Below are 26,445 nucleotides of genomic sequence, written 5' to 3'. Positions count from 1 at the left end.
CCCTCTTCAACTTGTTATTATATTTTGCTGTCTTTTCAAACAAACAATCAGCGTCTTTACTGCACAGCAAATCGGTTATACCGATCTAACAATTTGGTCTGGCCCACTACACAACACCTCCTCTACAGATGGCGCTACTTCGTTCGGAATCAAACCCATATCTCAACGAGCTCGATTTTCACTCTACCAGTCCTTCACGCAAGCCTTTGAACCTACCTGCAAATCCCCCCTTTGATTCTTACGAGTTCGGTCATCTCTCTCCTCCATTCCCCCATACTCCGTCATACAATGGATCCTATCAGAACTCTCCCTACTCTGGTCATTCAGAGCTGAGTTATGATCCAGATGGTTCAGAGGGTTTTGGTCTCTTTGATGGAGATACAAGCAATGTCGCTTCCCGCGATGAATATGACCCCTCCGAGTATGATCCACCAAATTCTTCTGGTTTGCTCATGTTTCAAGGCGAATACATGCCTGACGTTGATCACAATTCACTTTCCGTGACCCATGCGTCTTTCGATAACCTCTCTCCAAATGTCTTCGATCATAGTTCTCCATCCAGCAACGGAGGGGGGGATGAGCCACGCAGTCGTGCTTCTTCAGTATCTTCCAACCCACAAATTCCCACGTCGTCCCCACGTCTCGATATGGCTCATTCATTCGAAAATCTTCATTTTGAATCACCCCATTGGCAGTCTCATAAACTCCCCGGAGATCGTTCCATGTCACCCCCAAGAAAGCCCCAGTCTCCCCCTCAACTTTTAATTCCTGATACTAGTCCAGCCACCCATTCATTATTCCCCCAGGATCCTCCAATGATCAACGCTCCAGACGGTGATGGTGGTTTTACATCTAGTGGTCCGCAATTGCACATTGTTCCTGCTACACCCATAAGTGGCGGGGGAGCGGCCTCACAAGCGGTCCCTTTTCATTCTACCCTGAAAACTCTCCATCAAGGCAAGTTGACTCCGTGATGGATCTTGTTTATTTCGGGAATCGCTAATTGCCTTTTATATTCTTGTTTGCGTCTTACGTCCGTACAGGATCAACCCAAAAAGCGCCACAGCAACAGGCTGCGACCCCCCCTTGGGATCAGCAACAAATTCAGCATACCGAGGGATCTCAATTACTCGGGGTGTCACAACAGGGTGCACAGCAATTCTCGCACAGCCACTCTTCACATACACAGGGGCTGTCCACTCTCGGTCCACATCCAGATCCTACAAATACCAGCTTCCTCTTCCCGGGTACAAACCCTCGCATTCGTAGTAAATCCGATACCTCATCTTCATTACGTCCAACATTCTGGGATCCTTCCCTCATGACCCACGAGCAACTCAGAGCCATTAACAGTTCTGCTATCGACGACAACGGCACCGTCAACCTCAGTGACGTCCTTCCGCAGCACCAACATCAATCGCAGCATCCTTCCAGTGCAAGTGCCAATCAGACATCGTTCAACAACTCTTCTCATACTCAGCAGTTCAACTTTGGGACTCCCAACGCTCCATCCAACATGAACTACCTCACCCCCGATGCCATGGCCGCCAACCTGCGCCGATCCAAATCTGACAGTGGCTCGCGCCCAACCCACAACCGCCTCTCACGTTCTGAAGACATCTCTCACTCCTCTCCTCTCCTCTTCCCTCCCTCTTCCCACACGGAGCTCATCAACCGTCAGTATCTCTACCCCCAAGAGACCGTGCAATCCATTCGCATGCACAACCGTCGAGCATCATCAGGCTCACGCGGTGGGGGTGATGGCACCTGGAGTGGGCTATCATCTAATCGCGCAAGCCCATATCCCAGTCCATCAGCCAGCCCGCGTGTGCGATACGAGGATCTACCCAGCGTCTCCCTCGCTGGACGTCCTCCGTCTATGCTTCGCCCAGACCCTGCCCAAACTTTGGCGAGCCAGATCTCTGTCACAAAGCAAACTGTGACCAGTGAGCGCACGGCTGGCGCCAGCCACCGGCGCCGCAAGCAGGATGCCAACTTCCTGTGCCCAGTGCCTGGGTGTGGCAGCACGTTTACGAGGAGCTTCAATCTGAAAGGTAATTAAATTTCATATCGGCTCTTTGCACTGATATTGACGTATCTATTTAAGGTCATATGCGTTCGCACAATGAAGAGCGGCCATTCCAGTGCAAGTGGCCGGGATGCGGCAAAGGGTTTGCAAGGCAGCACGATTGTAAGCGACATGAACAGCTTCATTCGAATTATCGTCCTTTCACGTGCGATGGGTGCAATAAGACCTTCGCGCGAATGGATGCCTTGAACAGACATTGTAAGTGCTGTGTCTTCATCATCCATAATACATCGCTTATGGAATTTCCTATAGTACGTTCTGAGGGCGGTGCTGACTGTCAGCGAATTCTCGATGCTGCAAAGCAAGAGCCCGATCGTGGCCCTGTACCCAAGACCGAGGAAAATGGGTGGACTAGCATGAGTGTCATGGTATAATGCTCTTCCATCCTCGCCATCCTGATACGCGGCAGCCCCTCTAATAACTGACTTGATATGTCTAATCTACATTCCATACATTTCACGACCGCCTACCATATTCCTGGGACGCTTCTGCGGATTCTCCTTTGACCAAAGATTTTGTTATACTACCCTCGCCTTTTGTCTTGTCATTTATCATGTTATTGATGCAACTTCGTATGCTAGCCATCGTACCTAAGTATCATTGTAGTGTGCCTTCCCCGCTTCGCCGTTATTATTCGTTCCCGTGATTCTCATCCTTGTAGCGTAGTTATCTTAGACACGGCGGACGTCGGTCTGACCATCATGTCGTATATTTATACAATGGAACTAAAAATTCAACGATCGATCTTGCTCGAGCTCTTCATTATGCATATGGCGATGTCGACGAGATGCTGTGACACCGGAACCAAATTTCATCTGGCTCGAAGCTTCAGATTTTTCATTACAGTGACGTCTACCCGTAATGCGGCTGTACACACCTACTTACTCAAGTTGACTAGCGTCAATCATGAGCACTGCCTCGCCTGATCAAGCAGCCCGGCAAAGTTCAAAGTTCAAACGGATACCCTCGGCTTTTACACTGCCCCGACGAAGACGCTACTTGACTAAACGAACCTCGGCCTCAGGCCTCAACCTTCTTCGCCCTTCTTCGCAAGGTGGAAAACACGCCATCTAGAGCTGTGTGAGTTCCGTTGACTCATTCCGCAACCGCAACCGCAACCGCAATCGCAAACACGGAGAATCCCAATTAGCACAATACTTGGTTTGCACAGCCTGGGCGGATACGGGATACATTGTTTCGAGGCACGATCACGATCCGTGTGGCGTCGCTGGCCGACATTGTCGTTGTATTATTGGGAACTAGTAATAGTATTTGAATGATTGACCATGGATGTATCGCGGAACCATCCTCGCCGCAGCATAAAGCCCGCGGCAACTTGCGGAAGCGTGATGTCAGATTCCAAGGCTATGCCGATGTTGGTTGTCCGTGTGCGATGACTAGTCCAAGACTCAGCCCCATGGTACGTTTCGTCACAATTAAAATATTGGCTAGCTATAGGTAAACTGAGTCGGAAGCGTCGCCAGTTGTAATTAATTGACTGGTGGAGCTGCGCTAATAATTTGATATACGCTTGTATCGTTGATCATAGCCTACAATGAACGCGCAGACTGTCAAAAGTCCGGGATCGACGAGATCTCTAACAGCTGAAACTCTTAGACTGGCGGCGCCGCAGTATTTGCTATAGGAGCGTCCTATGGGACAGAAATGTCAGCTCGGTAGCTACTAGGCGATGTAGTACGGGCGCGCTGTGGTATCATCTTAAACTAATCCGTCGAGTCCTGTGTGTATTTAGTGAATGACATATCTAGGGTACTTATCTTATGTTTCTGACATTTTGCTGATATCGCACACGACGATCCCTTTTGAATTCGGGCGCTCTTCCACTATGGTTGACGGGTGGTGATGTGGGGGGTCTAAGAGATTCCTCGGGCACAGGAAAGACAAATTGATGGCGGCATTCTGCCGCAGCTCTAACGCTGCCGAACTGAGACCACCAGTCACCAACGTGGTCAGGCGTTAATATTGTGGGAGGTGGTACTAACACATCCCCGAGACGACCTCGGTATACAACTTCACCGGGATATAGTCCAACGCGAAAGGGTTGCCAGGGATTTCAGACCCGATGAATATCGCTGGGGAAGAGATACGACATGAGAAAGTCTGGGTCAAAATGCCCCTGAGTGCCTCAGCAATTGAGCTCGAGCATCATGCCCTGGAATATCGGAGTTAAAATTAGTCTTGCGCGACATTGACTTCTCACAGGACGAGATTGACTGACAAAACGCCACCCTGAGAACTGACCTCGGAGCAGTGTTTTCTCCAGAGTATAGTCTCACATACAACATTGGTCGACGAGTGGGGTTGTAAACACCTTGAGCGAAGAAATTCGACATGAGAAAGTTTGGATTAGAGGGCCCCTGAGTGCTCCCGCAATGGTTCGGGATGACATCGGGCTTAGAGGTGATTTTCTGCGGCGAGCGACAGCGTGCCAAAAGGTGATGTCGAAATTGACTAGCACGTAAAGCTTAGTAGGCCATTCGGCGCTAGCATGTGGCGAAAAAAACTACAAGCGTCCAGTGGTTTTCGAAGGATTTTATCATTATGTAAATGATGTCAAAACAACTGTTACTGAAGTAAAGTCAAGCGACGGCATGTTGTCGCCATTCTACTGACGTTGGGCGTAGCGATAACATAAGTTCGAAGGCCGCATTCTCGACGCATTGATTTGACGTGCACAATGGTCACTCTTGACCGCTATGGCCCCGACCTACGGAGGCACCGACTTATCGAATGGTTTGAAGTTGAATCCGATCAGATAAACGCTTTATCCTCCGAACTCAAGCACCATGGCACTGCGGATCATGGCGTCTTCGAGCTAATCCGCTGGCCTAATCAGTCTCGTCAAAGAAGTGATGAGGAATAGAATGAACTCTGACCTGGGCCTGGATACTGAACGATGACAAGTAAACTTATGTTGATTCCATACAGTCCACCAACCCTGTAATTTGATAACCGCGGTCTAACCAGCAAAAAGTCCGCAGGCCCTGTGTTCCAGAAAGGCTTGGCGCACTGACCTGAGATAAGTTAGTGCGTGGTCGTCTAACACACACGTTCTCCCTATTTGATATATGCAACCGTACGCAACATAACATCACGATCTACCAATGAGAGACGATCTGAAGTAGCGGCGGCTTTCGGTCAAGCACGGTGTTCGAATGGCTGACAAGAGTCAGTTGCGAGATGATTTCGCGCCTGGTTTGGGTGGGATAGTATGGCCGACTGATCGCGCACGAGCCATACCCGACTTCACGGAAGTGGCAACTTGTACTAATGAGGCACCGAGGTCCCGAGCTGACTTGTCGATGTCAATGATGAGGACTTACTATGGTCTGTATCGTGGATTGAAGAAATAACTTGCATTTTTGGATCAGTCTCAGACTAAGGGGCCCGGGGGCTAATTATGATCACTCGGGAGTAACTCACCTTAGTATCTGCGACATGCCTCAGCGAGCTCGTCTGACCAGGGCAGTCAATAATTAATAGCATTCAAGCTAAGATCGTAACGATAGCTGCCAGTGATGATTCAAAGTCGAAGGCCGCAGCTGGACTGCGGCCTTCCACGCTGTCAAACTTGGGTGTCAATGTTGGGCTATTGAGGGTTTGAAACGAAGCGGGGTGTTCCGATTCCTCACGAAGGTATCAACAACCATCGGAATTATCGAGAAGGACAACGGCCGACATAGGATCAAAATACTCCCTGCATATACCGTGACACGATCCATGACATGACATCCTATTCATCTTTGCACAACGGGAGCGCGTCTAGTTCCGCAATTTTGAATCAGGGTCATTTTCCTTCATTCAGTGTACCACAAGTAGTAGCAGTGCCTCCGGGGGCAACGACATATCAGCCACCCATCTTCGCATCTTCATCAACTTCAAATCCAACAAATGGTCTACGATCTTTCAAGGCCCCAGCTCATAAACATGCACATCATCTCCACTCCATCCCTCCTCGGGAGAAATCTACCCGAACTCTCATAATAGATCATATGTTATGGGTCCATGGCCGAACCCGATTTACCCAGGCCCGTGCTGAGCTCGGAATGACCGACCGAACAGGAGGTCCTTCTTCGCCTAATTACCGTCATCGTGAACGTCCGGAGTCCTATGAGGAAGATGACGAAGTTTCAAGTGACGGTGAAAATGTTGAAATGCTCAAAGCCAGAGAGGGTGGTCCAAACCACCCTCATAATGAGGATGAGGACAATCGTCGGCAGAAACAGGACTTGACCCTAGCAAGGACTCTAAGACTCCGTGCTATTGGTCTCGAGAAGGTGGTCACATCGATGCTCGACCAGCCTCCTCCTGTGCACCCAATCCTCGATGACGATCTGAACACACCACCTACATCCCCACAGCGCCCAGAATCACATCAGTCACCTCAGCGTGCGACATCCCACCCGCACACTCTTCCGAATGGCGTTCGTTTACGATTAGCATTGGGGACTGTCATCAATGACTTATTTGCGCGTCAAGCACCTACCCCTCCATACCGACATCATCACCATCCTCCACCAATCATTGTTCCCAGCAATGGTTCAGATCAAGCGTCTTCAAATGGTCGAAGTCCAGGAAGCTCTCCTGCATTGCAAAAGGCGTCGCCAGCATCCGGGAGGGGCAGTAGCATGTCCTCTGCACAAGGAATTACTGGTAGCCTTCCTCCATATGTCGTCCTGCTTTCACAGGTATCAGCTGCGGCACTTCCTCAGACATCTCTTTTACCCATAGGTGACTTTCGTGCACCTCCTTCTCCAATGCAAGCACCACAAATGGTGCAGTCTCGTGTGAGTTCCCAATTCTGAAGTCAAAGTATCTATCGTTGACGAAGCTATCTTAAAGAACCGAAGATCAAAGTTCATGCCTAGTAGTCGTGTATACGCTATGTACATGCAAGGTGCCGACCCCTCCACCGCCAATTCACCCCCCGGCCTGCGGTGCCCCCGGCATCTTCATACTGGATGCGAAATCTGCGTCGAAGCCAAACATTCTGTCAAAGCACCAGGCGGGTCTGGTCGAGCGCGCTCAACATCTGCTGCAATGGGTCCCAGAAGCTTTGGAGACTGGGAAGGAGGACTAGGCGGCTCGGGTGGAGGTATGGGTGGGAGTGGAGGTGGTATTGCTGGCTGGCAAGATGGCCCCGGTGTTGGATCGGGCTTGGCTCAGCCGGGTGTGGATGGCAGCGTATTGCGCCGGAAGTCGAAGTGGTGCATGGCTGATTCTGAAGGGGAACACTCGGGTGCTGGCATCGGGAACACTCGGCTGTCAGAGTTCATTCCGCGCTTTTTGAGGCTTTCTGCCCTTGTCGCAACGGAGCTTGGAGAAGAGCTTGGCGATGATGAGTATGAGGGCGACTGGCAACGGGGTGCAGAGATGTCTGCCCAAATGTCACCTCGGCCCTCATCCCGAAGATCTCAAACCATCGAGGCGTCCTCTGCACCTCCTTTACGACCTTCGCGAGAATGGTACATGCTCCTTGCGGGCTTGCTCTCTCGTGCTACCCTGGAGGGTTACCTCACCGGAGGGTGGTGGGGTCTGGAGGCTGTTGAATGTCTTCTATCAGTTGGCTTGGGCATCACTGATGACGGGTTGGGTCATCGGGGCCAAGTCGAATCACCGGACGACGCAGACTTTGCATTCGAATGGTTTGAACCAGACGACTTGCCTAGTCTCAAAGAAGCGACAAGAATCATGTTTCCTGCGTTGCGAGCTGCGCGAAACGGGACGCCCATTCGAAGAGAGGGCGCCGAAGCTGAATTTGAAGCTGAAATGGACGAGCGCCTCAGAAGGGTGGGACCTTTATCTTGGCGAAATATGCCACAAGATTGCTGATACTCTGTTATGCCCTAGTTCTATACGATACCGCCTTTGACGCCAGATCTATCTACCCACATGGAGGATCTAGCATGGCACTATCCTGCTGAGCCTGTTGAAAGGGCAGCACTACGCTTCTGTGAAGCAATCGCAAAGTGGCGTGGTAAACCTGAACTCGAAACCGTGCGTCTTCTTTCACGTACATCAGAACGATGTGGCTAATATCGTCTAGTACAAAAAGAAACCGCCAAAAGATGTAGGAACATCTAGTATGACCATCGAGACTCTTGTACATTCCAATCCAACGAGCCCCACGATGGGAGGGTACTCGGTTCAGCTATCGAGGTCCCAACGGCCTACCATTGAAAAGTATTTCATCGTACCGCCCTCATACGTAGGAAGGAGCAAGCGCAGAAGATCGCTTGATGAAGCCGAATCATCTAACAAGAGGGCTCATGGGTGATGGCGCGTCGGGCATGAACTTATAGCATCCTATCTCGTTTGCTTCATTCGTTTTGTGCTGTATCATGATAATACTTATTTGCAGCTTTGTTGTTTGTTTGTACAGTATATTGTTATTCCATTGGTTATGGCTCAACTCGTTTTCAGTGCGTACATGAGGTCACTTCACAGCTCAAATTCCAAATGCCTCTACGTGTGCTCCATGATTATACATCTTTTCGCGTCCATGCTGATTGATGCTGGATGAATGACGATATGCGTTATATTACTACAGTGGAGGATCTATCAGCTCTGTTAGGTATGTAATGTTGTCCGAGTTGCTTCCTTCTTGTGTTCGCTAATCGGTTATGCTAGACTTTCAAGGTGTTCATATTTGAAGTTGGATGCCATCTCATAACCGAGACACAGAACCCGATCGTCCTTTGTGGACGTGGCTCATGATAGTGCATTTCTTTTTGGCAGCAACTTGAGCCATATTTGTGTCCGTGCTGGTTTCAGTTACCCCATCGTGCTTACCCTTTTTTACGTTCCCCGTCTTTGTCAAGCGGTAGGTCAGGATCTAGATAGATAACCTGCTGTAATTTTTTCTTTCGCTTGCAGAAGGAAGAAATACAGCAGGTGTCTATCCCCTGACTTCCCTCGACTTCTTATCATCGAGATAAATTGTTCTGTATCAGAGACCTAGCCCACTGGTTAAAACACGCAAAACGGGACAGAAAACACGGTTCGTGAAAATCTTGTCGATAAATATGTGAATAACGCTTATACTGTTGAATCACAGGCGACCTCCACTGTCGAGATTTTGCCGGAAGATGTTAGTCATCAAATCGGAGGAGCTTCTCGATCGTCCATGAATAATTGAATATTTTGTTCTCGACTCATTAAGTCTGCTCTTCACAGACATACAAAAGCAATGCTTTCCTATCGGAGCCTTCAGCTTAGCGAGGTTCCCAGATAATCCATAGCATCTTAGCTGTTCCACACAAAACAGAAGTTCAACTGCGTACGTGAGTATCGCCACATTTTAACATTTTCTTCCGCTCAATTCATACGATTAAAGTTTTAGGTCCGCGGTGTCAACGGTAATGCACATGCGAGTCTCGATCTTGTACAGTCACGAAATGGTTCCGCGGAAGTATTCATTTGCTTCCGTCACTGATCGGGCGATCAGCGGGAGAGATTGCAGCCCGGACCGCCATCAGGACCTGGCTCTTGGACAGATGGATACTGATCTCCCAGTCGATGTTAGTATTTGGGACGCTGAACCCGTCGTCGATCAAACTGTGTGCATTCGAGGCTGATGATGGCACAGCACTGCATCAAATGTCTGAAACAGGTACAAACATACGCAGGTGTGTTTTGATTTTTCATACTCTATTTACAACAAGGATGCTGATGGTCATGAAACCATTCGCATCGTATCTACCCAGCAGCGGAGTTCATCTCGCTAATATAGTGATATACATCATCTTGAAGCGCTGTCTGCTTTCATGATGGTGGTGGTTATGCTGACCGGCGGGCAAAAATAAAGCTCAAACAGATATCAGTCAAGACGCCCGAAGCACCGGAATGGTGATAGGAAGTCCACGGTCTACCTCGAGACCACGTATCGCGAAGTCCTGCAATATGTCGGTCACGCCACTGGGTAAGAACATCCCCCTCATAGGTGACTTGCTAACTTGGGTATGCATCCGTAAGATGTCACTTACGTTAGGTGGTTCAGGGAAATTAGATCTGATAACATAAAGTAAGTTCCTCGTTTGATAATCTGATGGACTTCGACAGGGCGATGATGACACGCGATAAAAGGTTTGTATGTACACTGAACCCTGAACCCTGAACCCTTTTGTCTTCATGCCTGAACGTTATATTAAGGAGGACAGAGCACTTTCGGACGAACCTTGGACAGCAACAACGTGGATGCAGAACAAGGTATTTCAGCTAGAATACTCCGATGAGAACACTAAACAAGACTCAGGAGCTGTGTTGGAACGAGTACCTCGCCAAACGGTTTAGGTTAAGATAAATGATGCATGTCCGTTCTCGCTGTTCTCGACGTAAAGAAGCCCGTTACAAGAGTTCGGATGCGAAATTGATATAGTCCCTCGATCAGTACAAACCAGTGCGATCATGTCCATAGGTCGTTTAAGCTGAATGTGTACCGCTCTTCTTCACGAGTCTCTTTGCAGCCACCCCAAAATCTTCTCAATTTCGATCACACCTAGCAGCAGCACTGGTCCAGAGTGTATCTTGATCGAATAATCATTTAATTTTCTCTTGTGGTCCAAGCAGTATAAGTGATACGAAGCAATGGTGAAATAAAACACGTGTTTCATTAACCCTAACTCATCACCTCCGATAGTCTCCAGAAGGCTGTTCTATATATCCTTGCAGGTGGCATCCTGCATTTCGAGCAGATCGCAGCACTGCTCTTCCATGCTTCACTCTCTAGGTTCGCACCTCAAAGACTCAGTCGAACGCTATTAATGCTCTCCCAGACACATCAATATGAATCTTTCTGGCAGTTCCTGACATCGGAGCTGCAGCGTCATCACCTGCTCGTAGCTCAGTCATGTCAAATAGATGGCAACAACCGAATGCAAAACTGTCACGTATGTTGAGTGCCTTTCTTTAACTGTCCGGCTAACGGTGTGGTGAGCCTGTACAGTGGCCGAACTATGATGAATTGGTGAGATGGATGGGTACCTTTATCCAGTGTCATGTAACTTAAGTAGTGCTTATATTCGTCAAGATGTCTCGTATGAAATTCGACCCACTGCGTAGCTATAATTCTCGACGAAGGGACTCCATTATCATGGGGATTCTCTATGGAAAACTACAAATTGTGGTTTGCAGAGAATACAAAAACACTTACCAAAAGCATTCGACAAAGTTGACATTCTTTTCTTTTCTCTCCGGGGCACACCACTCAGTCCTGGCAGCAGCATCTTCATCATCTTTACCTGTCACTGACCTCCATATGCAAATTGCTGCTCGCTTGTTAACATTGGAGACATTATACATATTATAGGACGCCGGATGAAATTCATGAGTCTGGACAAGCGTAGGAAGCGCTTCCGCTCGAATTTTCTCCTTCTCCGTTGCTATAGTTTGAGACTGAGATGAGACTATTACTAGATAGTATGTCATAAGTACAATTTAATACGAGAGACAATATTTTAGGGGTACTGTTCCATGTAAGTGCTGTCAAAGGTATGTGCCGTGTTCCTACAATATCTCTAGTGTTCTGACGTCCATCATGTTATCAACGGAAGTCGCGTCCCTAACTTGCGCGATGATATTATTATCTGAGGCGATTCTCCTATACTCCCCACCACGCTGCTGCGCTAGTAAGAACGCACTAAAGGGCTGTCCAAGGTGAACGACCAATCGAAACGCCCGCTCGCACTCCGAATGAACTGGTCCATGTTCTCCGAGAGACTCGGGAGGTGAATCAGGTGATGGAGACTCAAGCGCAGACCAATAATCTTCCACGCTACTCTCCTCGTTAATGTCGGGCGGTTCTGCAAAGTCCGGCAGTTCTGCGAAGTCAGACAGCTCGAGGAGATAACGAGTCCATGGACGAATGAGCAAAACCGTCCGCCGAACAGGTCTTCCAGGCCAGAATTGAACCAGCTGGTCTTCCGTGGTGATTGACAGGTCGTGAAGCCCATCTGCCTTGACATCATAAGTAAAACATTGGTCCCCATATTGACCAGGTCCTCCGCCTGACTTCCGTCAGAGGAAATGCGATACAAGGCAACTGCAGTCTGGCATTGGCAAAACGAGGAACACTGAGCTTCTCAAGGAGGGTATACATATTCAAAGCCGACTCCACAGCCACAGCATTTCGCAGCGTGGAGACCGAATTCTGCATCTTGTCTTCGGATAGGGATGGCAATGTAAATGGCGGAGCCTTGTATGAGGAAATGTCGGCTGGCAGACAGCTGTTGAAGTTGGACGATTGTCCCACCCAATCAAGGGCTGTGATGTCGCCTGAGTAGGCTATGATCTCCTGTAAGAGTCGTCCGAGCGCTTTTTGTCTTTTCTCTCCGTAGATAACAGCAAGGCTGACATCAAAGATGCCAAACAAAGAGTAGGCAATGTCTTCCTCCCTCGTGGTCTCACGGTTCGACGCCCATCGAAGTTTCTCGCGGGGATTCCCCATCCCCGGATGGAAGTTGACGAGCGCCCGCGCATTTATACTAGTTGAATCCTCCAACTCCCTCATGATACTGACAGACTCCTTATGGTTGCGTGAGTGGTCGTCAAGATATAGGGTCCAATCTGCCTGGTAGAAGAGAACAATTTTAGGAGCGAGAAACTCCTGAACGGTCCATCCTCGCGTGTTCCAAATACTGTTTGCGAGCGCGCCGGATTCTGACGAAGGAGGAACATCCGATAGGTAAATGACAGTGAGCGCTGAGTAGTGATACCAAATGAACATGGAATTGACTGATTGTTGGAGCTCGATGTTATTATTCTGGTCGATGCAGCACGTATCGCTCCACGCCCAGCAATGCCCCGCATTGCGAGCGACTTTGCAAAACTTCTGCAACTTCACAATGGTTCCGACCGCATCCAAGTCGTATATGCCCCTGCCCTGAATGTCGTGCAGTAGTGGCTCCTTGGTTTCCCATCTATGGGACAACATGACCCAGCTGAAGTACGTCGCAACGGCTTCTTTGATGAGTTCTGTTTGGAGGGGCGCGTGCATCACCAATGAATGCAAAAGCTTTTTGTACTCTGTGCTCTTCCTGAATGCGTTGATCTGTGCATTTCGATCACATATATGCCCAGTGATAGTGTTGATTAGACGAAGTGGAGCGTTTTCCAGTTTGGCTTGAATGGCTCGTCGAATAGCATCTTCTACTTGAGATGTACTGACGGATTGCCGGCGTAGCTCTGCAAAAATTGTAAGTGATATTCAAATCGGCGCTCGAGTTGTTTGGAGCTTACGTCGTATCTGTGAGTCGCGCGCATCATCTAACTTGGAGGGCATGATTGTGAAGGCCTCGAATGCATCATCATAGCGCTGCGATCCACGAAGCGCCGCATGCTTCAGTTCGCGCCCGAGATAAGACGTAGGGTTGAGCTCGATGACTTACGAATATCATCACAAATGTTAAAACAACGACAGATATCGTCCGCACCTTTTCTGCGTCCGAAAGGGCCTCCGCATAAAGGTTTTGGCCCAACTTCACCTTACTGCGGTGCGCAAGATATAAATAGTATGAGGAATCCGTCTCGAGCAGTTGCGGAAAGTATGTTCTCGATGGACCAGAGCTGAAGATTTCCATCGTAGTCTCCACTCACGAGCAGTTCTCCATTACGAGAGATTGCGACACAAGAAACACGTGTGGTGTGTTTGAGTGGTTGTCCTATCTGCTTGTGTGACTCAGTGCTCCACAGGCGCACAGTCTTATCGAACGAGACGGCTGCAATGAAGGAGGGATCAGAAGAAATGGCAAGTGAGTTGATGTCGTGAGTGTGACCGGTGCAAGGTTGGCCAATCTCGGTCCCATTCGACGAGTCCCAAAACTTGATTGTTTGGTTGTGTGATGCAGAGACGAGTTGCTGGCCGTCGGGTGTCCACACAACACTTTTAACCCAACCTTGGTGAGCGAAGTCAATGTCGAACAAAAGCTCAGCGTTACTGGTGCTCCAAACCCGAACAGTACCCTGTTCGCCGGACGCTAATTGTCGCCCATCCGGGCTGAAGGCGACACAAAACACCGAACCTCGAGCACTCTGAAGTGTTGAGAGGACAGCACCAGTCTTCGCATCCCATATAACAACTGTTTTATCCAGTGACCCGCTTGCGAGTCTCTTTCCATCGGGAGAGAAACACACCGACGAAACCAGGTTTATATGCTTCTTCAGTTTAAATAGCATCTGCTTCCTATCCACATCCCAGATGATGATGGCTCCAGCTTCTCCACCACTTGCAAATCGCCTATCGTCTGGTGATACAGCGACTGAATACACACGGTCACTGTGTCCCTCGAATAGGCCTCCCAACAGTACTCTTGTCTCCACGTCCCAGATTCGCAGGGTTCTATCCTTTGAGGGAGTGACGATCCGTCGGCCGTCTTTAAAAAATGCGACTGCCCACACTTTCTCCGTGTGCACTCGCATCGTTTGTATTGGCGCCCGCTGGGTTGTCTGCGTCGGCGTTGCGCGCCTTCTTGCAATACGATATGCTTTCTTTGCTCTATCAAGCAATTCCGACATGTTGGTAAACAGGGAGATAGACGGTCAGTGGTCTAGGAAGTCTAGTAAAGACTCAGTAGATGTTAATAGATCAACGCTTATATTAATAATAAATACCTAGTAAAGACTAGGTTACATGTTAGCGAGTGTGTCAACTACACGGTGCAAGATACTCACCTCAGCGCATGTTAATAGAACAACGCTGACGCGGGAAAAGGCGCGAGCAAGTACATGGAGGATCTGTGGCTGAATGGCGAAGGTGCTGTATAGTACATAGCAAGAGGTAAGAGCGATAACATATCTGGAACGCATGATTATGTCATTCGAGGTTGACGAGGAACGTACTGTGGACCTCACCAGCGTGGGCGTTGATCCGAGGAGAGTTGGATTTCTGCCCAGTACTACTTCCCATCAGTTGAACCACTATATTCAGCGCCTGCTTTGTTCTCCTACTGCTCTTCTTACTAAAGTCGTGAGTCAGCTAAGTCCCAATACCAAACGAACCTGCACGTGCGATTTCGATGGGGATGAGAGACGCTTAGAGTCGATGTACGCACTCGACAAAATACTTCAGCGGGGAATGTATCCGTGACCGAAAGACTGTCTCCATATAGAGGTTTGACCAGAGATCCAGCAGCCCCTTCATAATCAGGTATATCTTTCATCAGGAGGAGATTGATCATGAGGGGTTTACTGAGCGATGTGCCTATCACGATTCACGGTGGGGCTGTATCGCACAGCAAGGGTAAACCTGCACATTCACGTTAAAAAAAACCCAAAAGGGGGCCACTGATATTTCGGAAGACCTGCATACATTACCAGTTTCAAAAACCCCTCCTTCCACTCATGCGCATCCCTCCTTGAGATTCACCACACACCGAAAATACATTTCACAAAGACACGCCTCTAGTAGTTGTGAGGAAATGGTCACGACTGATTTGCAATCTGACAAGGCAGGGCAAAATCAGATATTGGGTCAAGTATGGATCGGACTTTTTCCAGGTTAGTTCTGTCGCTTTTCCGTTGACTGTTCATCTGACAAAACATGGGTTCGGGAAATCCTGACAAGTCACTGACGCTGCACACTTCCCACGCCGATGTTGCTCGATTTATGATCCCTCGGTTAATTTCAGTTATGGAGATCCTGAAGCGCGAACATCTGAAAACCTTGGATGTTCCAGCAGGACAGTTGATGGATTGTATCAGTACAATGAACTGCAATGGGAACAACGTGGCAAAATCGCTGCAGAAGGGAAGATCGGTAATAAGAATTTTGGAAGGTAAAAAACAGCGCGTATTTCGCGTATGGAAGTCGGTGCTCGGACTGACAGTAAGTCTCCAAGCAATGCTTTCATATCGGAGCCTTCAGCTTAGCGAGGTTCCCAGATGATCCATAACATCTTAGCTGTTCCACACAACGAAAGTTCAACCGCGAACGTGAGCATCGCCCATTTTCTTCCGCTCGATTTATATGGTCGGAGTTTTGGGTTCACGGTGTTAACGGTAATGCACATGCAACATGATGCAAGTCTTGATCTTGTACAGTCATGAAATGGTTCCGCGGAAGCCATCGCTGATCGGGCAATCAGCGGGAGAGGAACAAAGCATACTGTAGACCGGATTGCTATCAGGACCTGGGCCTCAGACAGCTGAATGCTGATTTCTCTGTCGGTGTTGGCGTCAGGGACGCCGAACTCGTCGTTGGTCAAAGTGCGTGCACCGAAAGCTGATGGCACAGCACCGCATTAATTGCTACTTTATTGCGTAGCGAGGTACGACCGGAGAAGATAGAGTTAAGTCTTCAAGTGAACAACAGAAGCGACGTTCGCACCTCTCCGCCACGACGACCGTTCACCGGTCACCCCGTGCACTTCGTCGTCATAGCTTTTTTTTCCCCACCCTCCTCTCCCTCTTTCATCGCGCGCTGCACGAGTCAGCGCCTCGCCACTCTCCAATGTCGTTGCTGACTTAGTCGAGACTCAGCGAGGCGGCCCGCCCGCCCTCGCAGCTCACCTTTTCCTCAGGACAAGTCCCTTCAAGACCGGGAGGCGCTTCGTGCCTTTGCTCGAAAACTTTCCCTGAAATATCCCCTTTAATCACTATATCCTGTACAAACATAGCACATTCATTCACTTTGAATCGAAATTTGCCGTTTCTTGTCCACCTAAACGTCGCACCAGTGTGAACCTCAAAGAATGGAACAGGAACAAACTTACGCGGATGTGTTTTTATTTTTCATACTCTATTTGCAACAAGAATGCTGATGGTGATGAAACCATTCGCATCGTATCCACCCAGCGACGTAGTTCATCTTGCTGATATCTCTGTAGTAATAATATACATCATCCTGCAGCGCTGTCTGCTTTCATGATGGTGAAGGCTATGTTGGCCGGAGGGAAAAATAAAGCTCAAACAGATATCAGTCAAGACGCCCGAAGCACCGGAATGGTGATAGGAAGTCCACGGTCTACCTCGAGGCCACGTATCGCGAAGTCCTGCAATGTGTCAGTCACACCACTGGGTGAGAACATCCCCTCATAGGCCATTTGCTAACTTGGGTATGCATCTAGAAGATGCCACTTACGTTAGATGGTTCAGATCTGATCACATAAAGTAAGTTCCTCGTTTGATAATCTGATGGACTTCGACAGGGCGATGATGACACGCGATAAAAGGTTTGTATGTACACACTACCCTGAACCCTTTGTGTTCATGCCTGAACGTTATATTAAGGAGGGCGGAACACTTTCGGATGAACCTTGTACAGCAACGTGGATCCAGAACAAGGTATTTCAGCTAAAATACTGCAACGAGAACGTTAAACAAGACTCAGGAGCTGTGTTGGAATGGGTATCTCGTTGATCAGTTTAGATTGATATGCATGATGCGTGTCCGTTCCTGCTGTTTTCGACGTAAAGAAGCTTGTAGACGAGTTCGGATGCGAAATTGATATCCATTGATCAGTACAAGCCAGTGCGATCATGTCCATAGGTCGTTTAATTAAGTTGAATGTGTGCCGCTCTTCTTCACGAGTCTCTTTGTAGCCATCCAAAAATCTTCTCAGTTTCGATCGCACCTAGGTCGCAGAAGGCAGTAGCAGCACTGGTCCAGAGTGCATCTTGATCGAATAGTCATTTAGTTTCTCTTGTGGTCCATGAAGTATAAGTGACACGAAGTAATAGTAAAATAGAATACGTGTAGTTGTCCTGATAGGACGTATGTAAGTAATATCGTGTCAGGAATCATATAATCATCATTCTGGCTCTGGAAGGCCCAAAAATACATAGGATGCGAGGCTCGTGCAGTGTGTTCATTATATCCTACGAGTTGATGAGCATCAGTTCTGATAGACCAGCGTATTACTCACCATCTTGGTCGGATCTCTCGTTCGGGATAGAGATGCATCAGAATTTGGTCAGTCTTGTACTCCGACTCTATTTCGGATTGTGACGGGCGATGACCTGAATATGGTGCACCCGCTTGCGGCCTCCTGTTTTCCGTACCTCTCGTAATGCGAGGAGCTTGCCCAAAACCGGGTCGGAGGTCCCGCTCATCTGGTATTCTCCTGTTAGACAGGTTCGTCCCTCCCCGTCGCGTCCCGAGCTCAGGAAGCCTCTCAGGCCGCCTCATCTCCGATGTCGTGCGCTTTCTCTGTTCCTCCTCAGCTGACCTACGAGCCATGGCCATTTCTTGCAGATAGTGCTCTGTCTCACGCGCTCGAGTGGATGCGATCTTGTATGTACCCTCGCAGTAGAAACCTCCGGGGACGCCGCGACATTGGTAAACACCTTTGACGCTTTGCGGGTTATTAGCGTAGTGGCAGTCTCGTTGGCTACACTTGTTGTGGAATGGTGATGGCCATCCGGGAGGAAGCGCAGATGGTTTAGGCTTCTTCGTAACTTTACCAGGTTGTTAGTGACTAAGCGAAGAAGTGGGTAGCGAATACTAACAGAAAATCATGACGGGAATCGTTAGTGCTTACTGGTGTACAGAGGAGAAAAACTGAGGGGGTGGAGGAAGCAACCCTAGCTTACTTATGAGAGCATAGGTACATGCTAATGAACCACGGCACTTCGACCCGGACACGCAGTCACTTCGTGTTTGCAGTAGTAAGGACGGAGCGGTGCTTTGGTGACTGATGCGGCATGTTTCGTCGACGGTACCGTTACGTGTTCACCCGCCCTGCCAGATCGCCGAAGATGCAAGCTATATATCGGATCACGGATGATATGTATTGGTAGTAGGAAGTGCCGGGGCCCCATAGCTGCTGGACTAGTGACGATGCGACAACAAGATCGAACAGCTCAAGTTGGACTTGGCGAGCCTGGGTAAATGTTGAATGACACGTCTCAATGCTAATAGAGTAACTTAAGGAGAAAGATGACAGCATCTTTCGCAATATTAACGCCAAGAAGTGCTAGTGACTGATTTGGCTAGTACTGAGTGCTGCAGGTTGTGAATCACACTTACCTGCACAAGCTGAACCGTTGGATTTTACTTCAGAGCTGAAGCGCTGAAGCCTGAAGTAAGCGCTTTGCCAGCGCAGACCTGTTTGTCAGTTGAATGACAAAATTCGGTTGAGAGTTCCTCCAATCATTGAGCTCCAACGGACGATACTAAAAAAGGTATGTGTCTAGACTCTCACGGTTCTCACCAGGTTCACGCCTCCGTGAGCCATTAATTGTAGGTAAAATGTGTCATGGGCATGAATCAGCATCCTGAGCTTGTGCTTGACGCTGACATTCAGGTGCTGGGTAAGCATTCATTTCAGTTTAACGGGTTACATCTAACGAATCATTCTTGCCGTTATTGGAGGCAATGAAGCTTGCAGCAGGCTCATGTGCGCGCGAACTGTACAACTTCCGAGTCAACGAGGCATCCGAAGTGCTCTGAAATTAATTCGAGAGGGCTGTTCAGCACGTTGCCTTGATATTACTTTTGCGGCATAAAACGGAGATGAACCATTTGACTTGCGTGATGAATGAGGGCAAAATGCACCTTACACCAGCCAGCTTGTTGTCGCTTCCAAATGTGACTACTTGGGCACGAGCTGACCTGTCAAGCTGTCACGTGTTACCTCCTAAAGCTGTTGTTTGGCAAAAGCTTCTGAAATAAACAAACTACCTGACCACCACCAACCAGCAAGTACTAACAAATCTAATGGGTCTCAAGCGACCGGCAGAGGATGACCCCTCACCAACTGGAAAGGTGGCTAAAGCCAAATTAGAAAGCGATTACGCTCTTGCCTTCCCAAGCTTTCACATCCAGCCTCACATCCACCCGCGTTTCAGCGCCCTAGTCAACTTCTCACGTTTTCCTATTCACCCTCTCGCGTTCTACAATTTGATGACTCTGCATTGCGCTATTTCGTCAATCCTCCGCATGGCGCAGATCTCAATTATGGTTACGAGAATTGGACACGGCGCCCGGAAGAACGTGGACGCATTGATGGTTTATTGAGCGCGTGGTCACGGTTCAAGAAAAGTCTCAATGGGCAAAATCCCGAGATTGGGGTGATAAGCTGGAGAGGGGTTATCACCAAGTGAGATGTCATCTCATTCACTGTATGATATTTGTTTACCTGGGGAATGCTTTTGGTGAGGGAGAATATTGACGGCACCTTACGAAGAGCGAGATATTTGGGAGCTCAATGTGATGTGTGTCGATGGTACTATGTACTTCGAGGAGCATCTATCAGATGCAAAACTAAAGGAAAAGTGAAGCTTTTTTCGTCTTACATGTGTGTCTTGCTTACGCTGATGAAGGAGCGATCTGGAACCTCGGCATCGACTTCAGTCTTACTATGGATATTCATTTGAATCGTATTGCACATCATCAACTCCAGACGAACATGAACATGATGCCTCTGGTTCCCCCTCTGGTACATCGGGCGCTGTTGGTTGGGGTGGCGATGTTGATACCAATGTTCAGTGGTGCAGTGTTGTGAAAACCAAGTTGGGTGATACACGGATCATCATTGGCGGAGAAGTAGACTGCGTTCGAGGTATGTGTCAATTTGCGTTAATGGATAAGGAGACGTTATTTGTTGCAGGAAAATATGCAGGAAATACTGATAACTTCGTGGAACTCAAAACTTCACTATCAATACGTGGCCCACAAGACGAAGCCAAGTTTGAAAAGTAAGCATCATCTGCGTTTCAGACATCTACACCCCCTGAGACCATGCGACAGGAAGCTTTTGAAATTCTATTTCCAGTCGTTTCTGCTAGGAGTTCCGGTATGCAAAATGACACTGAACCAGGACCATCTTATAAATACACTGCAATACAGGAGGTCTTTGTTGGATTTAGGAAGCCATCAGGATATTTGACGACTACGCAAGTCTTTCGGACTGTACAGATACCTCGCCTGGTTCGAGGAAAGCCTGGCGCCTGGGATCCCAATGTTTGTTTATCGTGGGGAGATTGTTTTCTATCTTTCCTCAGGAACACCATCAGAAGAGGCTCAAAGAGTAATGTCTGGCGTATCAAATTCACGCCAAAGACAGGGGTCTCTGCTGTTTTGCTAGATGATGTGGACGTCAAGGACATCGAAGGAGAGGGAAGATCGCGTGGGATTTCTTCCGAGATGGTATTGGGAAGAAATGAATGGCGCTGTCGCGTACGACTCAGAAGTTAGAACCCAAACAAGAAGTGAAGGAGCGTCGTCCAAGGTAGGAACTGTTGTAGTGCCTTCTGGATGGAAGATATGAACTAAAATGGGCGTTCATGGATCATATGCTCATCTCATGACCTCAGCCAGGTTACGGCTATATTCTCGCGAGACGTCTTTTAGACACGTGAACTCCGGTTATCTTGCCATCAAGTCTGTATCCTGTTATCTCAATCCCATGTCGTGCAAGCGACCGATCCCCACCGATCAAACATAACCCACTTCGACCATATGGTTTCTGTCCAGGACGCACTACACGCTCCCGATCAGCGTGAAGGAAAGTGTAGATAAAAACGTTTTCGATATGACTTTCTCGTTGAGCGTGAAGAATATTTCTCTGTGAATTCTGAACCAATATTGGTTATTTGCGGGTAAAAACAGGCACAAACCTGCGGGTGCGGGTAAATCAACCCGTGGGAATTCGGATGAATAAGCCTAGCGCGTCGTCGCGCGTGCTCCATTCCTTAACGCGCTCCTCGACGTCCCACACAGCGACCAGCATCCTCTCTTGGTCATCTGTAACGGTCCCCAGGTCTTACGACTTACGGTCAAACGCTCCCACTGTGATATATTGTGCTTTATTCTGTATATAATCACTAGAAACTCCCAGCGACGCGCTCCTTATGGCGACTCCGTCGTCTTCGGTGACCTCAGCATCCCCGCCAACGACCTACCTACAGCCCTACAGCCCTTCTACATCAATGGATGTGGATCCATTAGAGAAGGAGGATAGGCTGAAAGCTATCCAGAAAGTCATGGCAAGCACGGAGCTTTCGATGGTGAGTTATTTCATTTCAGACTGAGCACTTCGCGGGACGCGTTGGAGGGCGCTCATTCGCGCCAACGATATGGAAGGGCACTCAGAATATTGTTTACTTTATGGTGCCCGTATACCGGATCCCCCGCTGAGATTGCTATGTGTGGGGCGCGGTCGTGATATAATACGAGGATGCTAACATACTCCTATCTTCCTCTCCTAGGTGACGCGCAATCTTCGCGCCCGTTTGTCGTATGCCTCATACAAGGCCACCCATAATATTCCTCATGTCAAACTGACTGACCTCGAGGCGAAAACCCGTACCCTGGCTGCTGCCCCGCCGCGCCTGATCGGCACTAAGCGCAAGGCCGCCGCTGGGAATAACTATTACAACAACCCCGCCACACAAGGCACAGTCGCACGGCGTGGAGCTATGGCTCCTCCCGCCATATCTGGGACTTCTTCCCCATCCGTTCCTCGTTCCCACTATCCCACGACTATGACAGGTTCCAGTCCCAACGCGACTCAGAGCCTGTTCACCACCCTCCTCGGACCTCCTCCGTCGAAACAAGCTCGAACTGTTCGCAACTCAACAGATCCTCCTGTCCAAGCAGCCGCTCGCTCGACTGCCGGATCTCGGTCCCGAGGATCGGATCGTGCGTCTGCCATACGCAGCATAGCAGAGAGCACCCGCGCGCAGTCCCGTAGCCGTAAGGAGGACGTTACCCGGCCCAAACCCAAACGGGCCGACAAAGGCAAGCAGAAGGCGTCCGTGGCAGACTCGGCGGATGTAGAGAGGCAGGCTGTGGCTACTCTGACATCGCTTCTCCAGTCGCGTCCTTCCGTAGCTAGCGTATCATCTCCGCGGTCCACGCTCTCTACCGCGTCTGATGCGAGTTCATTCCAGTCTTTGTCGCAATATGCACAAAGTTCTGCTCGCACAACGACAGCAGCGACTTCGCTGCTGCCGTCAGCCGAGTCATCATTTAACATGCCTCGGGCAGCTACTCCACCCCGTGACTCAGGCGATAATATGTATTCGACGCCTCGTGCAGATGACGAGGAGGCGGCCAAACTTATGCTTTATCTACATACATCGCCCTCGCCCGCACGCCCTACAACTACCCGGGAGAGGGATACCCAAGATCTTGCAGCCTACAGAGCCCTTGGAAGCGGTTCCGCATCTCTCCTTACAAAGGGAAAGATCCTTTTTGCAGGCCAGGACACCAGAAGCTCGCTGAGATCGGAGCGCAGCTTTACAGAGACTTTACCATCTAGCCAAGATGGTACGCAGTCTTTGAGCCAGCCATCGCGATTGGATGCCGTTTCCTCTGGGTCTCTCGCGCCTGCGCCATCTTTAGAGTCAACAATTATTCCACCCACCCCAACTTTGAGTGCTGAATCCTCATCACTGTTACCATCTCCACCTTCACCTTCTAGGCACAGTGATACTTCAAACGGTTATTCGGGTTCGCCCTCAAACAGCCTTCACGCTCCACCCACTCCGGGCAATGTCCCATTCAATCTCAATGACTTTATCAATGTTTCTCCCTCCCCTGCCGTCACGGCCGCGCCGCGTGCAGCAGTATCTCTCAAATCTGGTCTGAGTGCTAACCTGCGTGCGGATGTCGGCAGAAAGCTTTTTGAAGAAGAGCAGCAGCGGCACCACTATCAAGGCACTCATAGCACCGTCAGCGGTTTCACTGACATCCATCATGATAGAGGCGGCGTCCTCGGTGCTAGTATCGACCTCGCAAGCACTTGATTTATCTTTCCCGTCCTCATCGATTGGCTCCTTCACGTCTAACACGCTTTCCATGACGCATTCATTTCTCATCAATCATGCGGAATCCTTGTTGTATCAACATGAAGAACAGACTCCCTTGTATCTACCACTCGACCCGGCTGGACGACGGCGCTGCAATCTATCCCATTTGTTGTTGGTTTTTGATATTATCCGCAAGGCATGGACTGGTCAGTATCGGGCATCAGGGTTCGAAATTAGGAAATTATCATTGCTATCTATTTTTAACAGTCCCCATTTCTTCATTTGCGGTTTGATCATGACCTTCTGTTGGATTTGCGTCCATAATGATTTCTCTTCTGTTGTTCACTAGCCCTGCTGGAGAAGCATCATAAACTCCTTGTCAGTCTTGTGAATCAAGCCAGTCATCCACTGGATGCACCTATTTATTTCATCGTCCATCTGTCTCCATCTTTTGAGTTGTTTCTTCTATCCCGTTCAGCCTTGTTCTCCTATCTGCCATGGTAATTTATTAACACGGCCAGACCTCTTGTTTTACCATGTTTCTTTATCGCCATGTGCTAATACCAATTGCTACGCAATGCATACCGTTTCTTGACTAGCACAAACCATCTCACACTTTTTAACCAGAAATACAATGCCTACACGTCAACAAAACCTTCTCCTTGGCCATGGGAGTTTGAGCATGCAGGGTCTATCACACCACGTTGATTCAAGCGCTACAGTTAATTTTGGCGCTGTTAATAATGTGCTGCGGCAACCGTCACAAAGCGGAGTTACTATGCAGCATACCCACATACCAGAGCGAAAGATTTCGCCATCAAGATAGTGCGTGTGCGCAAAAGCATGGTCCAGTGTAGATTCACCGGTTCGTGCATTGTCTATTATCCAAGACAACCGCCGCAAAACATTGTGGGTTTCGGTGAGAGTCCACCACCGGCCGTAATACTGTTCTAATAAATTGCACCCCTACTAGTTGGAAATATTAGCACACTGTTAGCTGTGGCCTTTTTTTCCAAAACTCGCTGTTCCATTGTACAACCACAAATATAATGCGCCACTTCAGTCCCCTTTGTTCAGCACCTTATATAAGGCTGGAGAGACTTGTCATTGCCTATCCATAACGAACATGCCTTCTTTTTTTTCCAAGTTGTTCAAAGCCGCAACGATCAATATCTTCTCTCCTCGTCGTGACTGTCACTCTAACGACTTGAAGACCACAACAGCTCAAGAAACTGGGACTTCCGCGAGACAACTCGTCAGACAACAACCCGAGCCATTCGAACTCGTCCGTCCACCAAAGCAGCTGCACATCAATCCGATCATAGGTCGTCCTTACGTCCAGCACTATGGATATGCAATCCCCCATGACTGGCTAATCCGTTTCGCAGAGAAAAAATGTCCAGAAGTGTTGCTCGAACGTGATCACAAATCCTACAAGTTCCACGCCATGATGCGAGGACGCGAGCTTATTTCAACTCGGTCGGGCTCGTTCCATTTCAAATGCTGTTTCAATCCAAAGGATGGCTCGGTTCCTCCTCTGTGGTTCGAAGCGTTAATGACTAAATACTTCAGATCTGGCAGCGATGAGTTCAAGGCCGTTCAAATGGACATCGTACCGGTGTTCACTGTGTGCTCTGAACAAGAAGACTCTTAAAGAGCATCCTACGCAGGAACAAATGGATATTATAACAGAGTTGATCGGGTATCTACCACAATGGTGGGTATGGTTGTGATTATGATTATGATTGAGCACGAATGACGACGGAATACAACTTCGAGCTTGCTTTGCATTGGTTGTAAATCGTGTACTGTAGCAGTTACATACACCAGATCTCAGATATACGTCCGTCACGGCTCCGATCTACGTGTGTATGGATGCAATTTCAGAATATCGTGATCGATTTCTCATTAATAATTAGTTCCGATTCTCTAATTCTCTACTCCCCGCTCAGCACACTTCATCTCCCTGTCATTTCATTCGTGATAGAGGTATACAGTCGAACCACGGGTCCGCGCGATTTCTTCCTGTTTCTTCTCCATGGCCCAGATAGATGAAGACGTATCTGAGCACCAATGAGCTACATCCATCTGGCCTTCACACTCCTCGGTCACTTCTTCATCATCTGTGTACTCAGGCAGTGGAACTCCACAAACACGTAGAATTAGTTGTCTTAGCATCAAGGACTCGGGTTGGTTGCTAGACGCTCCAGATAATTTCAGCGTGCCACTTGGTGCAAGTGAGGCCGGGCGGTTTATCGACTTCAAGAAGTTGATATAACAAGAAAAGGGTTTGTCTCGTCCTAAATATACTTTGAAACAGCATAAGAATCAGCTGTCTGGACATCAATGACAGGAATAAATACCACGACGGATCCTCGACCGAATTTCTCCTCCTGCAGAACACTCGGAAAGTATTCTCCTACACGGTACTGCTAGTTGGCATATGCACACGCTCCTGGAAAACAATCAAATTCATGCTAATGTCTGCGTCGGAGTCGGCTACGAGCTTGGTGTGATATTCTCGAATGCTAAGGATGAGGCGTGGTCCCAGCACAAACATCTCGACCAAGAAAATCTCAAAAGCACCATAGGATATCTGAGCTCCCGCAGAATATGGATTCTGCAGAAATGATGAGCAGTGGTTACAAG

The 26,445-nt window shown here is 48.8% G+C and overlaps 9 protein-coding genes across 9 annotated transcripts; 7 read left to right on the top strand and 2 right to left on the bottom strand.

Annotated features, from left to right (window-relative positions):
• BJ212DRAFT_970380 (uncharacterized protein) lies at positions 1 to 1,406 on the top strand. The gene is made up of 2 exons (XM_041344478.1): positions 1 to 957; positions 1,021 to 1,406. Exons 1-2 carry the CDS (start codon positions 129 to 131, stop codon positions 1,323 to 1,325), a joined length of 1,134 nt encoding a protein of 377 aa, XP_041196024.1. The 5' UTR covers positions 1 to 128; the 3' UTR covers positions 1,326 to 1,406.
• A 473-nt stretch (positions 1,407 to 1,879) lies between these two features.
• On the top strand, positions 1,880 to 2,665 carry BJ212DRAFT_1550129 (uncharacterized protein; the record flags this gene model as incomplete). The annotated part of the gene is made up of 2 exons (XM_041341906.1): positions 1,880 to 2,054; positions 2,108 to 2,665. 2 exons carry the CDS (start codon positions 1,880 to 1,882, stop codon positions 2,461 to 2,463), a joined length of 531 nt encoding a protein of 176 aa, XP_041196023.1. The 3' UTR covers positions 2,464 to 2,665.
• A 3,170-nt stretch (positions 2,666 to 5,835) lies between these two features.
• Positions 5,836 to 8,387, top strand: BJ212DRAFT_1478051 (uncharacterized protein; the record flags this gene model as incomplete). Its single annotated transcript, XM_041339652.1, has 4 exons — positions 5,836 to 6,897; positions 6,953 to 7,900; positions 7,961 to 8,107; positions 8,157 to 8,387. 4 exons carry the CDS (start codon positions 5,836 to 5,838, stop codon positions 8,385 to 8,387), a joined length of 2,388 nt encoding a protein of 795 aa, XP_041196022.1.
• A 3,227-nt stretch (positions 8,388 to 11,614) lies between these two features.
• On the bottom strand, positions 11,615 to 14,620 carry BJ212DRAFT_1478050 (WD40-repeat-containing domain protein; the record flags this gene model as incomplete). The annotated part of the gene is made up of 5 exons (XM_041339651.1): positions 11,615 to 12,064; positions 12,120 to 13,291; positions 13,346 to 13,481; positions 13,540 to 13,594; positions 13,668 to 14,620. 5 exons carry the CDS (start codon positions 14,618 to 14,620, stop codon positions 11,615 to 11,617), a joined length of 2,766 nt encoding a protein of 921 aa, XP_041196021.1.
• Positions 14,621 to 15,349: 729 nt separating this feature from the next.
• Positions 15,350 to 17,779, top strand: BJ212DRAFT_1585982 (uncharacterized protein). Its single transcript, XM_041342383.1, has 8 exons — positions 15,350 to 15,601; positions 15,669 to 15,929; positions 16,005 to 16,036; positions 16,245 to 16,309; positions 16,953 to 17,103; positions 17,141 to 17,212; positions 17,251 to 17,278; positions 17,333 to 17,779. Exons 2-8 carry the CDS (start codon positions 15,711 to 15,713, stop codon positions 17,459 to 17,461), a joined length of 696 nt encoding a protein of 231 aa, XP_041196020.1. The 5' UTR covers positions 15,350 to 15,601; positions 15,669 to 15,710; the 3' UTR covers positions 17,462 to 17,779.
• BJ212DRAFT_1336529 (uncharacterized protein) lies at positions 17,632 to 18,926 on the bottom strand. The gene is made up of 3 exons (XM_041334942.1): positions 18,550 to 18,926; positions 17,967 to 18,498; positions 17,632 to 17,919 (listed from the first exon to the last, which is right to left on the bottom strand). The coding sequence occupies exons 1-3, from the start codon at positions 18,557 to 18,559 to the stop codon at positions 17,913 to 17,915; spliced, it is 549 nt and encodes a 182-aa protein (XP_041196019.1). The 5' UTR covers positions 18,560 to 18,926; the 3' UTR covers positions 17,632 to 17,912.
• A 372-nt stretch (positions 18,927 to 19,298) lies between these two features.
• BJ212DRAFT_1445443 (RAI1 like PD-XK nuclease-domain-containing protein) lies at positions 19,299 to 21,311 on the top strand (the record flags this gene model as incomplete). Its single annotated transcript, XM_041338117.1, has 8 exons — positions 19,299 to 19,353; positions 19,868 to 20,141; positions 20,206 to 20,316; positions 20,365 to 20,603; positions 20,652 to 20,739; positions 20,792 to 20,837; positions 20,891 to 21,170; positions 21,202 to 21,311. The coding sequence occupies 8 exons, from the start codon at positions 19,299 to 19,301 to the stop codon at positions 21,309 to 21,311; spliced, it is 1,203 nt and encodes a 400-aa protein (XP_041196018.1).
• Positions 21,312 to 21,711: 400 nt separating this feature from the next.
• On the top strand, positions 21,712 to 24,112 carry BJ212DRAFT_969889 (uncharacterized protein). Its single transcript, XM_041344477.1, has 2 exons — positions 21,712 to 22,050; positions 22,252 to 24,112. Exons 1-2 carry the CDS (start codon positions 21,895 to 21,897, stop codon positions 23,791 to 23,793), a joined length of 1,698 nt encoding a protein of 565 aa, XP_041196017.1. The 5' UTR covers positions 21,712 to 21,894; the 3' UTR covers positions 23,794 to 24,112.
• Positions 24,113 to 24,511: 399 nt separating this feature from the next.
• BJ212DRAFT_1575245 (uncharacterized protein) lies at positions 24,512 to 25,450 on the top strand (the record flags this gene model as incomplete). The annotated part of the gene is made up of 2 exons (XM_041342131.1): positions 24,512 to 24,715; positions 24,770 to 25,450. The coding sequence occupies exon 2, from the start codon at positions 24,923 to 24,925 to the stop codon at positions 25,448 to 25,450; it is 528 nt and encodes a 175-aa protein (XP_041196016.1). The 5' UTR covers positions 24,512 to 24,715; positions 24,770 to 24,922.
• Positions 25,451 to 26,445: the final 995 nt, after the last annotated feature.

This window comes from Suillus subaureus, assembly GCF_016647635.1.
Source record: "Suillus subaureus strain MN1 chromosome Unknown BJ212scaffold_7, whole genome shotgun sequence".
NCBI lineage: Eukaryota > Fungi > Basidiomycota > Agaricomycetes > Boletales > Suillaceae > Suillus > Suillus subaureus.
This window is presented reverse-complemented; position numbering and strand designations above follow the sequence as displayed.